This window comes from Martes martes (genome assembly GCF_963455335.1).
Source record: "Martes martes genome assembly, chromosome: 2".
Taxonomy (NCBI): Eukaryota; Metazoa; Chordata; class Mammalia; order Carnivora; family Mustelidae; genus Martes; species Martes martes.
In genome coordinates, this window is record NC_137889.1 from 203,065,015 (window position 1) to 203,079,736 (window position 14,722).

Genomic DNA, 14,722 nt, shown 5'->3' on the forward strand with positions numbered 1-14,722 from the left:
GCATGAAACTCTTTGTGGAAAAGCCTTTACCATGCTGGCTCTCTTAGAAAATCATTGTTCATATTAACACACTCAAAAAGCTCTGAGTGGCTTCGCAGCAAAGCAGTTCAGCTTCCATCAGCACAGAACCATCCTTCTCCTCGTAACACTTTCAACATCCCGTCAATCTAGGATTGCCTAGAACCCGCGCTGAGAAGGGCCGGGACTGCTCGAGGCTGAGGGATTTCCCAACGTTTAAGGGACAGTGGCAGTAGCGTCCCGTCAGAACTTCCTGTAACGGAATTTCAAGTGCAGCATGGGGCACCCGGGGGCACTGCTGGGTAAGGGCCAGACTCCCTCAGTTTGGGCTCAGGTCATGACCTCAGGGTGGTGAGATCGAGCCCCACCTGGGGCTCCCAGCTCAGTGCAGAGTCTGCATAAGACTCTCTCTCCCTTTGCTCCTCCTCCCACTAAAATAAATAAATAAATAAATCTTTTTCAAAAAACAAATTAAATGCAATACACAACGGCATATGCACAGAAAGAGATAAGAATCTTTATGTAAACAGTTACATGTAAACAACTGAGAACAGAAGAGAAGGTAGTTCTCAGAAGACGTGGTGAGGAAGTGCTGGCAAAACACACTCGGTTCAGCTTATCAGAAAAATCTTGACATGTGTATCCTTTCCCCGTATCATCTGTTCTTATCACAATGGAAGGAAGAAAAAAGATGAGCACATAGCAGCATGGAAACCACCCCAAAACAACCCCATTTTTGTAGACAGCAGTTACTAGCAGCCTTTCAGTTTCAATAAATCTACTTTTAAAATAACTAATTCTCAGGGCACCTGGGTGGCTCAATCATTAAGCATCCGCCTTCCGCTCAGGTCATGACCCCAGGGTCCTGGGATGGAGCCCCCCACCCCCACCCCCACCCCACCCCCCGCCGGGCTCCCTGCTCAGTGGGGAGCCTGCTTCTCTCTCTCCCACTGCCCCTGCTGGTGCTCCCTCTCTTGCTGTGTCTGTCTCTATCAGATAAATAAATAAAATCTTTTCTAAAATAAATAAAAAATTAAAAAAAAAATAAAATAACTAATTCTCAGGACAGCATAGATCATCAAACATTCATTACTTTCCGGAGATGAAGCATCAACTCCACATGAACAATTAAAGCCATCCTTTGATTCTGATTTTGCATCAGACTAGAAGAGGAAACAAGCACACACGTATTTGTGCAGCTGGCGGGAGGCTGCAAAGTCACCAAAAAGGCCACCACCCAAGTATTATCACTTAGAATCTCTGATCATTTTATTTATCTTATCTTCCAGAAGATAAGAATAACTATGGAAACTTGCACACACGCACTGTCTTCACTGAGTTCTACCATTCACTATCTGCCCATCCTTAAGGCAGGAGAAGAGGCTATTACATGATATTCACCATAAAGAATTAACTCAAGATAAAAGAAATAAAAAGACAAGGATTCATGTGGCAACCTCTTGTCGTGGAGTTTGGTAGAATGAAAATATAAGCTCATTTTATTATTAATGTATCTTAAATATCTAAATTAATGTCTGGCTCATAGAAACTCGAGTGTGTGTGTGTGTGTGTGTGTGTGTGAGAGAGAGAGAGAGAGAGAGAAAAAGAGAGAGACAGAGAGAGAGGGAGAGGAAGAGAAAAAGAGACAGAATGTCAATACTTTACGGAAATTTTCCAGGCAAATATCTAAATTCTCTGTCCTTAACACCTAAGAAAACAATTCAGAACATACTTCAGGCCACTTAAGAAGTACTCAAAGGGCATCTTTCTACACAGAATTCTAAACAGTCATGCACAAATCGCGCGACTCTCCACAGCCTCGATTATGCCCGGCTCCAAAATCTAGGCAAAGAGGAATCTGACGGTACAAGAACGTTAAAGAAACACATAGGGAAGTGTGATATCCTATGGGAGAACCGCTGTCAATGCATAAATTCATGATCCTACCTCTTCGATGAGACACCCCCAATCTGTTTATGTACAGAATGGACACAGCAATCCCTACCAGTCCTTTCCCACATTAGGATCTGGTCACAGCACTCATGGAAATGTACTGTCTGTGCAATACAGTTTTCAAAAAGGTTCTAAGAACACTTCATTTCCTCCTTTCTTAGAATTCAGACTCTGTGCTCAGAGATAGGAACGCGCAACTGGAGGGTATCGATCGGCTAACAACGTTGTGGTTACATTTTTTTTCTTTCTATGGATGTGTCATTCGCCGGATATTCAGAAATCGCTTTGACAGAATGTAAAGTAGATGGGCTACTTTGCATTAATCAAATACTTTGCACATCCAGATGGAAATAAACATTTGTTATGGCAATATTATTACATCAACTGATTCCAAAGGTTCATCTTCGGTAAAATTTAAAAAAAAAGAATGCATACTTTATCTAAAGACCTGCAGACCTAATCCTTACCGTATTTTAGCTAAGTGTGATGAAAAACAGGGCAGAGGAAGCAAAGAATGTCATGCATCGCAACCGTGGGGTGCGGTCAGCGTAGGAGCCGGCCCCGGATGCCCCCAGGTCCAGACACGAGCTCAGTTAACTGGATACAAATTCAGGCTTTCCCGGTTCCATTGCCAGAGCCATTATCAGAGCATGAAAGGCTTCAATCTTGAAAGGGAAATCATCTCATTGTTCACGTAGCTTTATAAACAAATTAAGGAAAGGTCAAACACATAGACTTCAGTCCTGTGAGCGGAGAGCGGGCTGCAGTCTGCAGACCTAAGAGTGAATGAAACTAGCCACGGTCGCACGCGGAGCTGTGTCATCAATCCTAGGCAGTGAGCAGGTGCCGCAGTTACAGAGTTGGACGAGTCCTCACGAAGCCCATGGGTCAGCTGGAGGGACAAACCCTGAGCGAACAACCACAGACGTGGGGAAGTGGAAGGCAAACAACCCGTTCGGGGGCTCCAAGCACAGACGTGGGGAAGTTGAAGGCAAACAACCCGTTGGGGGGCTCCAAGCAAGTATGGGAGCCCGGGGAGGGGTGCCCGGGTGGCTCAGTCGTCTGGGCGTCCGCACTCGGGGTCATGATCCTGGGATCGAGTCCCGCATCGGGCTCCCGGCTCAGCAGGGAGACTGCTTCTCCCTCTCCTCCCCACTCGTGTTCTCTCTTGCTATCTCTGTCTCTCTCAAATAAATAAATAAAATCTTTAAAAAAGAGAAAGAAGGAAAGGAAAGGAAGGGAAGCCAGCCAGCCCAGGGAGAAAATGGGGCAGAATTAGTGACCTCTTGTAAGGACAAGAGAAAGACAACAGTGGCTGAAACACAGCGCTTGAGGGGACTTGGTGGCACCTGAAGGAGCTAAAGAGAAGGTCTGAAACACAAATTTCTGAAAAATGGTAGCTCTTTTTAATACAGAGAGAACTGGCCATCTGTTACAACGGATTAATGCCTGTTTGTTGGATGACCTTTCAATTGGCCATTTGTTGGACTGAATCTCTGTAACCATCGTTTTGAAAAAATGGCATTCTCAGATGTCTCTGAGGAGTCCAGTTTGAGAACCGCGACCCAGAGGATGGTTCAAGTTGTGAAGCCAAAACTCTTTCAAGGCTTAACTGAGGACATACCAGAGCCTGAGCCTGACGTTACGGTGGAGGGAGTCGAGTCTGCAGTCATCCTGGATACAAGAAGTTTTTGAACCTGGTCTGCATCTAATTTCCTTTTCTTCATTACAAGCAAGCTTTCTCATCAGAAACTTCGCCCTGCCATGTAACTGAAATTCTAGCCAAGAGAATCACACAAGTATAAAAGCAAACCAGCCACTACGGTCCTTGCAAAATAACTGTGAGGAACAGGACTCACTCAAAAATTTCAAAACTCACATAACTATGGGAAAGAAGAATCACAAAAAAAGTCAAACTGTCACAACCTACCTCGAAAATAATTAAGTACAGAGCCACAATTGAAAAAGACAGATGTGGAAAAGGGGAAACGGGTCCCCATAATTTTTTTTTCTCCCATAGACTTAGAGTTAGGGGAAGAAAAAATAGTCCCAGAATGCTGATGATGTTCTGGATTCTCCTGGAAGACTCCCTACCCAGAATTAGCAGACTATGTCCCAAAGGCCAGATCAGCTCATCTGTTTCGTAAGACCCTTGGCAAGCTAAGATTTTTTTTTTTTATGTGACTACATAGCTGAAAAAAATCAAAAGAAGAATATGTTACATAAAATGCAAATCTCAGGGCACATGGCTTTGTTGAACGCAGCCACACCCCTCCTCATACAGGCCGCTTACAGATGCCTTCGTGCTAAAATGGCAGAGGTGAGTCGCTGTGATGGAAACCGTGTGGCCCTCAAACCCTGAGATACTGTCGACCTCTTACAGAAACAAACCGTCAACCCGTGTTTTATATAAATGAAATCAGGCCCTGGTTACAAATGGCAGATTGCCCAAATGCTCAGGCTGGGGCCGGGGAGGGAGGCGGGGAACGGCCTCGGATTCCGTTCTCAATTCTAGCATTTACTTGACCGTGAGCAGGTAAGTGAGCCTCCAGAGCCTCCAGGCTGCAAGCCCCCCTCTCAGGGGCAGCGAGGGCTGCGGTCAGCCCATGTTCGGTCGCACCAAGCCAGACACCCTGCCGAGAGCTGGTCTACCCCGCAGAAGAAGCACCTTCCAATGTGTTCGCCTAAATGTGCACTAGGGACGGGAGGCGGCTCTCTGGTCCTCACCTGCAAAATTAAGGGACAGGAAAAGCCTCCTCTTGAGTTGTCTATGTTTAATGAAGTCATAAAGTGCTTGGCGCGGGTACTGTGGGCTTAGCACGGTGTTCAGCACGTAATACGTGCTCAGAAAACATATTCTGGATACGGTTATGTCAGAAGAGTCCGGAGAACAGTAGTTCAAGGGAAAAAGGAAAGATAGCTTTCACTGTTTTTTTTAAGCAGGGACACATTGAGGAGATCTTTCGAGATGGATGAAGGGAAATCACTATCTAGAGATAAGCCCTTCTCAGGCTTCCATCTTAAGTCTCTTAAATCTAATCCTTCACTTCCCCACTTTTAAAGCAGGTGTACAGCTACTTTCCTTCATTCATTTAACAAATCACTGGAGCACAGGCCCTGTGTAGGGACCAGACACGGAGAAGGGCACAGAGCAAAACCCAGGCCCTGCTGTCAACATCTCAAAACGGCGGAGGAAAGCCCAGAAGTAAACAGGAAATTGCAGCTCAGTGACGTAAGGGCCTCGGCAGAACTGAGCCTGGTGCTCCTGGAGCACACAAGAAGGGCTTCTTTATTTGTGGGATTTCCACAAGGATTCGTCAATTGCCAAAGCAATGGTGTTTTCTTTTGCTGGGCTTTTCAACGCCTGCGAAAGCCAAAGCCATCCTCCTACAACGAGTGATACGAGGACCTGCAGCCCGTCCTACCCGAATGTGCCCGACAGACCGAACAGCACTTAACACGATGCCTGGGCATTCATAATGTGGCCCACTATCCTGTTCTCTCTTGAATAGAGATTTAAGACACACATCGGCAGGTGCGTCTCACTTTCCGTAGCTATAAAATAGTAACATTACTACCACACACTAGAGGTCTTTGAGTTCGAATACACAATAATGGCTAATTCTAACGGGGAAAATGAATTACACTATGATTATTAGTGCAATAAAGTGAATTACAGTATTTATTATCTTGTAATAACTACTGGAATAATAAAATTCACACAGAAGGCTATATAAATCATCAGTCTGAACCGAAGCATCAAAGTCACCGTGACCTCTGACCTTTCCTTCTTTACCTCCTAATGCTGCCTTCCTTTCATATGGGAGTTCCGTTTCCCTCTGGCTCCTTTACATGGTAAGTGTCCTGATCTTCCCATCTCTTGAGCTATCCTTCTGGTACTCACTTCACTTTTTCCATGTACCGAGATGGACTTACACTTTCCCTCAGCCTGATTAAACTTCAGGCAGATTTCTTCCTGGCAATAGGTCCCTCATCTCCCTTTTTTAAAGAGAATCTGCTTTAGAAAACTTCTAGTTGCAAAATCTTTCTCTGACTCTTTGGAATGTGTATAAATTTCAGTCTCGTTCCAGTTTTACGGGCCCCAGGGGGAATGTCTTCCGCAACCTGAGAGCTACCACTTTGAAATGTAATCACCAAACAAAATGGCGCCCCATCTCTCAGTCTCTGTGGAAGGGCAGGGCAAACGTCATGGGCGCCTAGCTCCAAGTTTTACCACCGCCTCTTGTCAGGAAAATATGAGAACGTTTACTTTTCCCTTGTTGTAGTAGTTTTTTTTAAAGATTTTCTTCTTAAGTAATCTCTACATCCAACATGGGGCTCTAAACCACAATCCTGGCATCAAGAGGAGATGCTCAAGCCAGGGGGCCCTGTAATAGCTGTGAAGAAGGTCTTCCTCACCTGTTTAGCTTTGTCCAGCACAATTTTTCTTTATCACTACATATTTCTCTCACTTCAAGGAAGAAAGGAGAGAAGGAGAGGCAAAAAAAAAAAAAAAAAAAAAAAAAAAAGGAAGGAAGGACAGACCCGACAAATTACTGTGATCCTTTCCTCAAAGGATACTTTATTTTTTTAAAGATTGATCCATTTAGTTGAGAGTGAGAGTGCAAGCACAGAGGAAGAGAGTCTTAAGTTGACTCCCTGCTGAGTGCAGAGTCCCATGTGGGGCTCAATCAATCCCATGACCTAGAGACCACCACTTGAGCCAAAACCGAGACTTGGTTGCCCAACCGCCTGTGCCACCCCAGCACCCCAAACGATATTTTAACTCCATCGGGTTGTTCTCTTTCTTTAGGCTATAGATAATCTGGTCTAAATTTTCTATTTTCAAGCTTCCATCCCACCATTTTCACTCCAATCAAATATATCTACTCTCAATTTCATTTTCTGTTTATCTGTAATCTGCTTTCCCCTCCTCTCTTCTTGCCTAGGTCCTGCTGTCCTTCCAGGACCGAGCTTATCCTGACCTCCAAGAATACAAAACCTTTCTCAAAAACAAACTGGTGGTTGCCAGAAGGGAGGGATGAGACTGGTGAGGGGGATTAAGTAGTACAATCTTCCAGTTATAAAATAAATGAAACACGGGGAAGTAATGCATAGCACAAGGAACGTAGTCAACATGGTCAACAATATTGTAACAACTCTGTCAAGGGACAGATGATAACTACTTTTGTGGTTACCATTTCAAAATGTACATGAATATCAAATCACTATGTTGTACACCAGAAACTAATACAACTATGTCAACTATTCTCCGATTAAAAAACATAATGACTTTCTTTGGTACTCTTTCCCTTCTGTTTTAAGCTCATAAAAGCCACTTTCCTTTTTCTTTTTTTTTTTTTTTTCAGTAAAAATCACGTGGAATTTCATTGACTACTTCACTCTACACAACTCTCAAATGTGTATCTCCAACCCAGACCTCTAGAATTCCAGACTTGTATATTCAACAACTGCTTTTATGATACGTCCACGGAGATGGCTACAGAGACATCCCTCACTCAACATTTCCAAAACAAAGTCTTCGTCTTCTTCTAAACACCGCTCTACCTGACATCAACTCATCCTTCTAGTCGCTCAGGTGAAAAGTCCAGAATTATCTTTAATGTCCTTCTCTCACACCCACATCTAATCTGTCTACACATCCCACGTGCTCCCCCTGTACTCAAATGTGTTTGAATCCAATCACATCTTACCATCTCCACCGCTGACTCTTCAGTGGAGACATCCTCCCCTCTCCTACATTACTGAAATAGCCAAGGATCTGGTCTCCAGATTTCTTAAAAACCATGTGGCCCTCGTGGGAAGCCTATTTTTATATAGTAGCCAGAATAATCTTTTCAAAGTATTAAGTCATATCATGTCACCTTCCAATGGTTCCCCATTTCCCTCAGAAGAAAAACTCAAGGCCTTAAAATGGCTTAGAAAACCCGACATGACCTGTGCTCCTCCCTCCACTCCTTTCACTCTCTCCATGTCTGACACAACCTATGTCACTTTTTAAAAAATCACCTTACTCTCAAATGAACTTGACTCACAATGTGCTCTCTTGAGAACTGGAAAGGCCGAGGAGGACTTCTGCAAAAGTACGTGTTTTGTAAATTCCAAACAAGTCACTTAACCTAGCATCCCTGCACACCAAAACTGTGAGTGGTTATGGGATGCAAACATTTATGTTCCTGCTTGCATGCAAGAGAGGTTAGAAAAGATGGCTAGGAGTGCAGAGTGAGAGGAAGGGCAGAGTGAGAATGCCGTTTCAGTGATCTAAACACTGAGAAATGATGTAATCACAAAATGTTTGTAATCCCAACCACATCCTGAGAGACCAGAAAACCTGCAAATTGCAACATGAATTACAAATAAAAAGAGGGAAAAAAAAACTAGTATTTTCGAAACACAGGTGTTGATAAAGAGTAATCCAGAAAATTCCATAGTGGCCCAAGGGTCCATATGGATATTTGTTTTCCATGCAATGTTTTCTTACAAAGAGAAAACAACTGTCCCTATACATATAATACTGAGTTATTTTGTTTCTTGAAGGAAGGATGTCTTTCTGATTTAAAGATCAGAATATAAAGCCATGAAACCATGAGATATGAGAAAATGTTTAGATTTGTAATTTTGGTTTTTCAAAAGGCAAGAATTTAGGGTTTTTGTTTGCTTTGATTAATGTCTTTTTTTGCAAAGATAATATACTCATAAAAATAATAGCCATGTGCTCATTCCCTTTAGTGTTTTCTGTTTTCATGTTCAACAATCGAATATCAAAACTTTCCATGAGCCCCAAAAATTAACTACAAGAAAAACACTGTCTTAACAATGAAGTTTACATTCTGAATGACCGCATCTTAGGTACTACAAATCAATCATTCCAACTAAAACAGATTTCCAAACTAAGATATATCAAGCTATCAAAATCAGATTACCTACTCATATTAGAAAGCACCAACATTTAAAATAGATGAAATGTGAGGCCATCATTAAGATATACTAATAATTTCAAAAACATAATCAATGTCTTGGGCACAATAATTCAACCTTCATAACATAAAAAATATTATTCCATTTTGACATTTAATGTTTCAAGGAAAATGCTTCATTTGAACATTATTCTCCTTCCTTATTCTTATTTTTAAGTATGACTTTTGAATTTTATAAATATCAAAATAAAAGTTATACTGTCTTAAAATATCTTTTTAATGAGGCTAAAGAGAAAAAAGAAACAATCTAAAATAAATTCTATATGGCATTTTCCTTGTGGTGGTCTCCAGTGTCACTGTTTGCATCCTCCTTACCACAGCACGCAACAACACTGACAAGCCATAATTATTTCCGGATGGAGTCATTTTTAAAGCGTAACTTTATGCAAACTTTTTACTTACACATTCTGTGGCTGTGACTATTAGTGAGCTTGAGATGACAGATTTTCCTCCATTAAAGCTCACTGAAACATCAAGAGTTCTGAAAGAAAATTAAAAAAAAAAAAAACAGTAATTAAAGACACATTAAAAACCAGAGGATTGTGGGAGATTTTTATTTCCTTATATGATTCAAAACCATCAAGAAAGTCTACTTTTGATCAGCTGTCCCAGCTTCTTTCTTTCCTCCTTCCATCGAGTCCTTACTTAGTAGCCAGAAGCAAATTCCTTGAATGATCTAATTGTTCCTGAAGAAGTATTAACATAAGTAGGAACTTTAAAAAATTCGTTAAGAGAAATGCTGAGACTGTTTTCACAAAAACCTAAAAAGAAGAAGAGGAAAAAAAAAAAAAACCCTTACATCTTATTTAGGTTCCTTTACCAATCTTCAGATATTACTATCATCGTAAGATTAAAATGAACAAAAAAAATAGGAAATTTAAAAAAAACCATTCAAGGGTAAAATATAGAAAAAGTAATAATACAAGAGAAATAAAGTGAAGAACAAAGATAATGCAATTTACTTGTAGGTATTTGTTGTGCAGGGTCCTAGGACATTAAAATATCTTGACAAAGGTAGAAGAAGAAAGGATAATTTTTTTCACGGCTAAGACACATCAGAGTTAGAATATTGCTCTTATTTTTGAAATATGATTTCAAATTATAAGACAGTAATAATTAAATTTCATTAATTCATATTCTAGTAATTAATTACTTGGGATCATTCAGTCAGGGGTTGATAACTTTTTTTTATTTTTTATTTTTATTTTTTCAGAGAGAAAAAAAGAGAGAGAACAAGTGCTCGCAAAGCTTTGGAGACGGGGGCAGAGGGAGAGGAGAGAGAAAGAGTCTTAAGCAGTCTCCATGCCCAGCACAGAGCCCACTGCGGGGCTCGATCTCAGGACCCTGATATCATGACATGAGCTGAAACCAAGAGTCTGGATGCTTAACCCACTGAGCCATCCGAGCACCCCTGGTAAATAGCTCTAAATAGGAAAAAAGAGCTCTAACAAGATATCAAAAGAGGAAAAAAAAAAAGGAGATTTTTAAATATTAAGGAAACAGCCCTTTTCCAAAATAGTTGACATGGTATATTATCCTATAATAATCAGTGTGCCAACATTTCAAAGCTGTCCACCCATTAAAGCAGAAAGTGGTAGGTAACATTCTGGTAATCCAGCTTCTATGCAGTGCCATACTCCCACTCTCATTAAACATTCTAAATTCTAAGAATTAACAGCTAAAAACTACAGCTATTATTGAAATTCTGAACTAGTAAAATTTTGTTATATTTAGAAGATTTCTTCTCTATCCCTTGAATTGAAAGCCAAACACTACTAGTTGCAGAGAGTTATGATAAAAGAGAAACAATCTCCAACCACCAGTAAAATTTTCAATTATGATGCCAGGAAGGGGAGACGAGAAATATTATTTAGTCCCCGCTCTGTGCCAAAGACCACCCTCAGCATTTCATGGACGTTATCTCCTTTAGTCCTCACAAGAGCCCTTAACATAAGGGGTCATTCCAGTTGTGCAGATGGGGTACACAGAGCCCAGAAATGCTAACTGCCTTGCCTAAAGTGGTAAAGCTAGGTAGGGTTCTGACTAATCTTGAAGTCTCCCCATCAGACCACACAGGCTTATTGAAATCAAAATCCTTAATGTGTTTTTTTCTCAATGTTATATTTAGTTTGGAGTCATACAGGAACAGAGCCATCAGGAAAGATACTCCTAGCAAACTTGGAGCTGAACTCTTCTTCAAGATTCAGGAATACTCCTATTAAAAATATGTCTTATAAATTATTCTCTCCAAAATGTTTTGTTTAAAAAAAAAAAAAGTCAAGCTATCTCCAGAAATGAACGAAAACTTAAGATGTCTACATCAACTTGTTTGAACTTCTGAACTAGTTCCCCACAGAATGCCAAGCGGCTTATTTAAGAAAGAAAACTGCAACCCAATTGCTTATTCTGCAGAAACAAGTGCCTTGGTTTGTTTCTTTCTTTTTTTTTTTTTTTTTTTTTTTTGAAGACGAAGCATAGTTGAATCCAAAAATAATCTCCCCTGGTTTCCAATTCCTCTATTTTAAAACACGTACCAGAAAGCATATCACATGGTAGGCATGGTTTTAGTTTGGGGGAAGATGATCTAATTCACAATAATATATGATTGTTGCAAGTAAATTACTGATTCAATTTTTATGAGTTCGGTAGATAAGACTGAAGTTGTTGATAATTTGGTGCTTAGAATTCACCAGAAATAAAGCCATTTTCTAATTAATGAAGGAAACATTAAACATTCTAATGCTTTTGGATGGAGAAAAAGAAAAAAAGAAGATGTTCATGCTTATCCAAATGGAGTAAGAACAGAAGCTACATCCTAAAACAAATTCACCCTTTCCCGTAGTAGAGATACATGCTGATGAGACCTTGTAGGCAACCGAAACAACTGTGCACTATCCCCGAATCTCAGTAAACGTGGTTAGTGTCATAAAACTGAGTCAAGTCTCCACAGATACGGGAAGCCCCAGATGATTCTTCTGACATGCGGACTCAACTGAAACAAGGTGACCTTCCCCTTCTTGTGAGCTGACCATGGTCATCAACAACGGCACCGACAGTGACGGAATTTACTGAGTCCCTACTTATGAGCCACACACACACCGCGCTCATCTTCTCATGTAACCCGCACAGAGACCCGCTGAGCTGGGCAGCAGCATCTCTTCCACCTTCCAAGTGAGGAAACCCAGGCTTGCAAAGGTACCCGCCCAAACATCGAACTTCTCCGACTCTGTAGTCAAAGTGCTTTTACTTCTACCCCAAACGTCCTTAATCCCTGACCAGTACGTGAGAGTCTTACATTTAAATTTCTCTCATTGGCCACACTGAAGTAACACTCCCTCGGGTTTTTACCATATTCATACATCGCTCATGGTTAACTAGAATGGCATTTACTAGATACTAAGAGAACATGAAAAATACACTATTAAATACGCTTTTAAATGTTGTTGTTTCTTTAGAAAAACATTTTTTAAATAATTTAAATTTACGATACTGGCAATGCCATGAAAGCTACCTTTGCCCAAAGTTACGCCACTCTTTTGCAGGCACACAGATTGATAAATCCACCCTGCCCTCTAACCCAAACCTAATACCCTGACCTTTCGTTACCCCAAACTCCAATATACGTAATGTTTCCCATCAGATTTCATGTCAGTTCTGTTAGTACCTATGGACTGCTCATTCCTATGGAACCCCTACTTCTGGTTAGTGTATTACTAACAGTAGAACCCACATAATTTCAGTTACAGAGACTTTATTATGGATAAAAATGCTTGAAAGCCATCTTGGTTTTATTTAATTCCACATAGAAGTGAGAAGTGAGGGGAAAGTTTCTTTTTAATTTATCCTACGAATCAATTAAAGGTATAAATGGGGAAAGATCTGGCCCAGAAGTTGAGGAGTTAGGAGTCCTGGGTTTGAAGCCTAGTGACTACATTCGCAGTCTTGCATCCCTCCATCTGTAAAATGGGTATACTTGATCCTATTTCAGAGTTGTTTGGGGGAGGAGAGCGTGAAATGTAAAATACTCCACACAGTGGCTGGAACACAGCAGTATTCCCACATTACTGTCACACCTGATTATTTTTCTAACAGATTATTTAAAATAACAAGGTGCTTTTCATATAAAATCTTTGAGACCCAAGCTAAAAAATATATAGATAATACAGAAGAATACAGAGCAGCAATAAAATAATTACCTAACACTTTTTCGCTTAAAGAATTTCTATTCTAAAAAAACAAAACAAAACTTCTATTCTGCTTACTGCTATATGAAAATACAGAGAGAGACACTGTTCAACAGCTGCCTAGTGTATAAACATCATTCAGGCTGCTGTAGAGAAGTTTTTCAATGTTATTTCCTCCCTGTTCCAAAACATCATCTGATTAAACCCAACATCATAGGTTGTGTGCTTAAACCTCAAACCTCAAACTGCACTCTAAATTAGTTTATAAATGTTTGTCTTTAAGGTCATTGGATCACTCAATCATTCTACTGTAAGTGAATTAAACAACTATTTGTAAATTGCCTCCAACACACCAAGCTAGGATGTGCGGGGAACAGATAAAACAAGGTACTAAACCGTAACGAAAGGGAGCCACATAAACAATTATAGCAGAGTGCATTATTACTAAAACAGGCAGAAGCACAGGGCTCCTACAGGACCCAGCGGTGGGAGATACTACTATTCAGCTTTGCCGTGGGGACATCAACCAAGTTTTCCTGTAGGAAGTCACTCAAAGATGAATCCTAAGGAATGATCAGGAGATAACGAGGGAAAGAGATGAGAAAGGGATCCAAGAGGGAGGAGCGCTACTTGACAGGCTGGAAGGTCAGAACAGCACAGAACAGTCAGGGAACGAAAACCATCCAATATGGCGGCAGCAACGAGTGTGAGACTCAGAATACACGGCCTGCGTGGGGAAGGATTCTGATAAACCCAGAAGGCCATCTTTTAGACATGTGGAATCAGTCTTAAGAGTTTTTAAATTATGTAGAAATACTGTCAGAACCGTGTTTTACAAATACCATTCTTCTTACAGAGCAGGGCATGGATTGGAAGAGTAAATTCTACAGTAGATTCTAGACCAATTACAAATATCTTGGTGTATTTTAGGTAAGAACCAAAGTCAAACTGCACTGAAATAGTGGCAATAAGGGTGGTGTGAAAATGAAAATTGGGAGTTATAAAGGAGTTAGAATAAAAATGACTAGACATTCATTGGATGTACAAGTTAAAGAGGAAGGAAATCATTCAAGATGACCGGAGTTTCTACCTTGCTGTGAAGTGGTATGCACGGGAAACACAGGAGATGGAGAGTTTGAAGACAAGTACATACGTTTAACTTGGGAACTTCAAGTTGAATATACGCATGAAAAATCCAGATGAGTCAGCAGACATCTGGATAGTGGACCTTTGGATAGTGGGTTTAGGGTTAAGGAAAAGATCTTGTCTGGACATCTAGAGCTCCTCATCAAGAAAAGGAAGCCTTAAAGAAGATGCACTTATGGTCAGGCATCTCACCATAATGATAATTGAGTTAATGGATAATGGGACTGGGCTACAGTCCATAATGCAGGGGTGGTCAGGGCACAGAAGAAGACTGAGAGCTTCCCACATTCTTTTCTGTAAATTGGTTCTACATTGTTTAGAACTGCTTACAAATATCTTAATCCAATCTTTGTTCCATTCTTGGAATATTTTTTCAAAGTAGAACGATAGGGGCTCCTGGCTGGCCCAGTTCCTAGAGCACAC

General features: G+C 40.8%; 1 protein-coding gene across 1 annotated transcript in view; it reads right to left on the reverse strand.

The window, feature by feature from the left end:
• Positions 1-14,722, reverse strand: part of ANTXR2 (ANTXR cell adhesion molecule 2) — a 145,748-nt gene that overhangs the window by 83,631 nt on the left and 47,395 nt on the right. Inside the window, exon 11 of the mRNA XM_080797136.1 lies at positions 9,372-9,450. Within this exon, the coding sequence (XP_080653262.1) occupies positions 9,372-9,450 (79 nt within the window). The remainder of the gene's footprint in view (positions 1-9,371; positions 9,451-14,722) is intronic.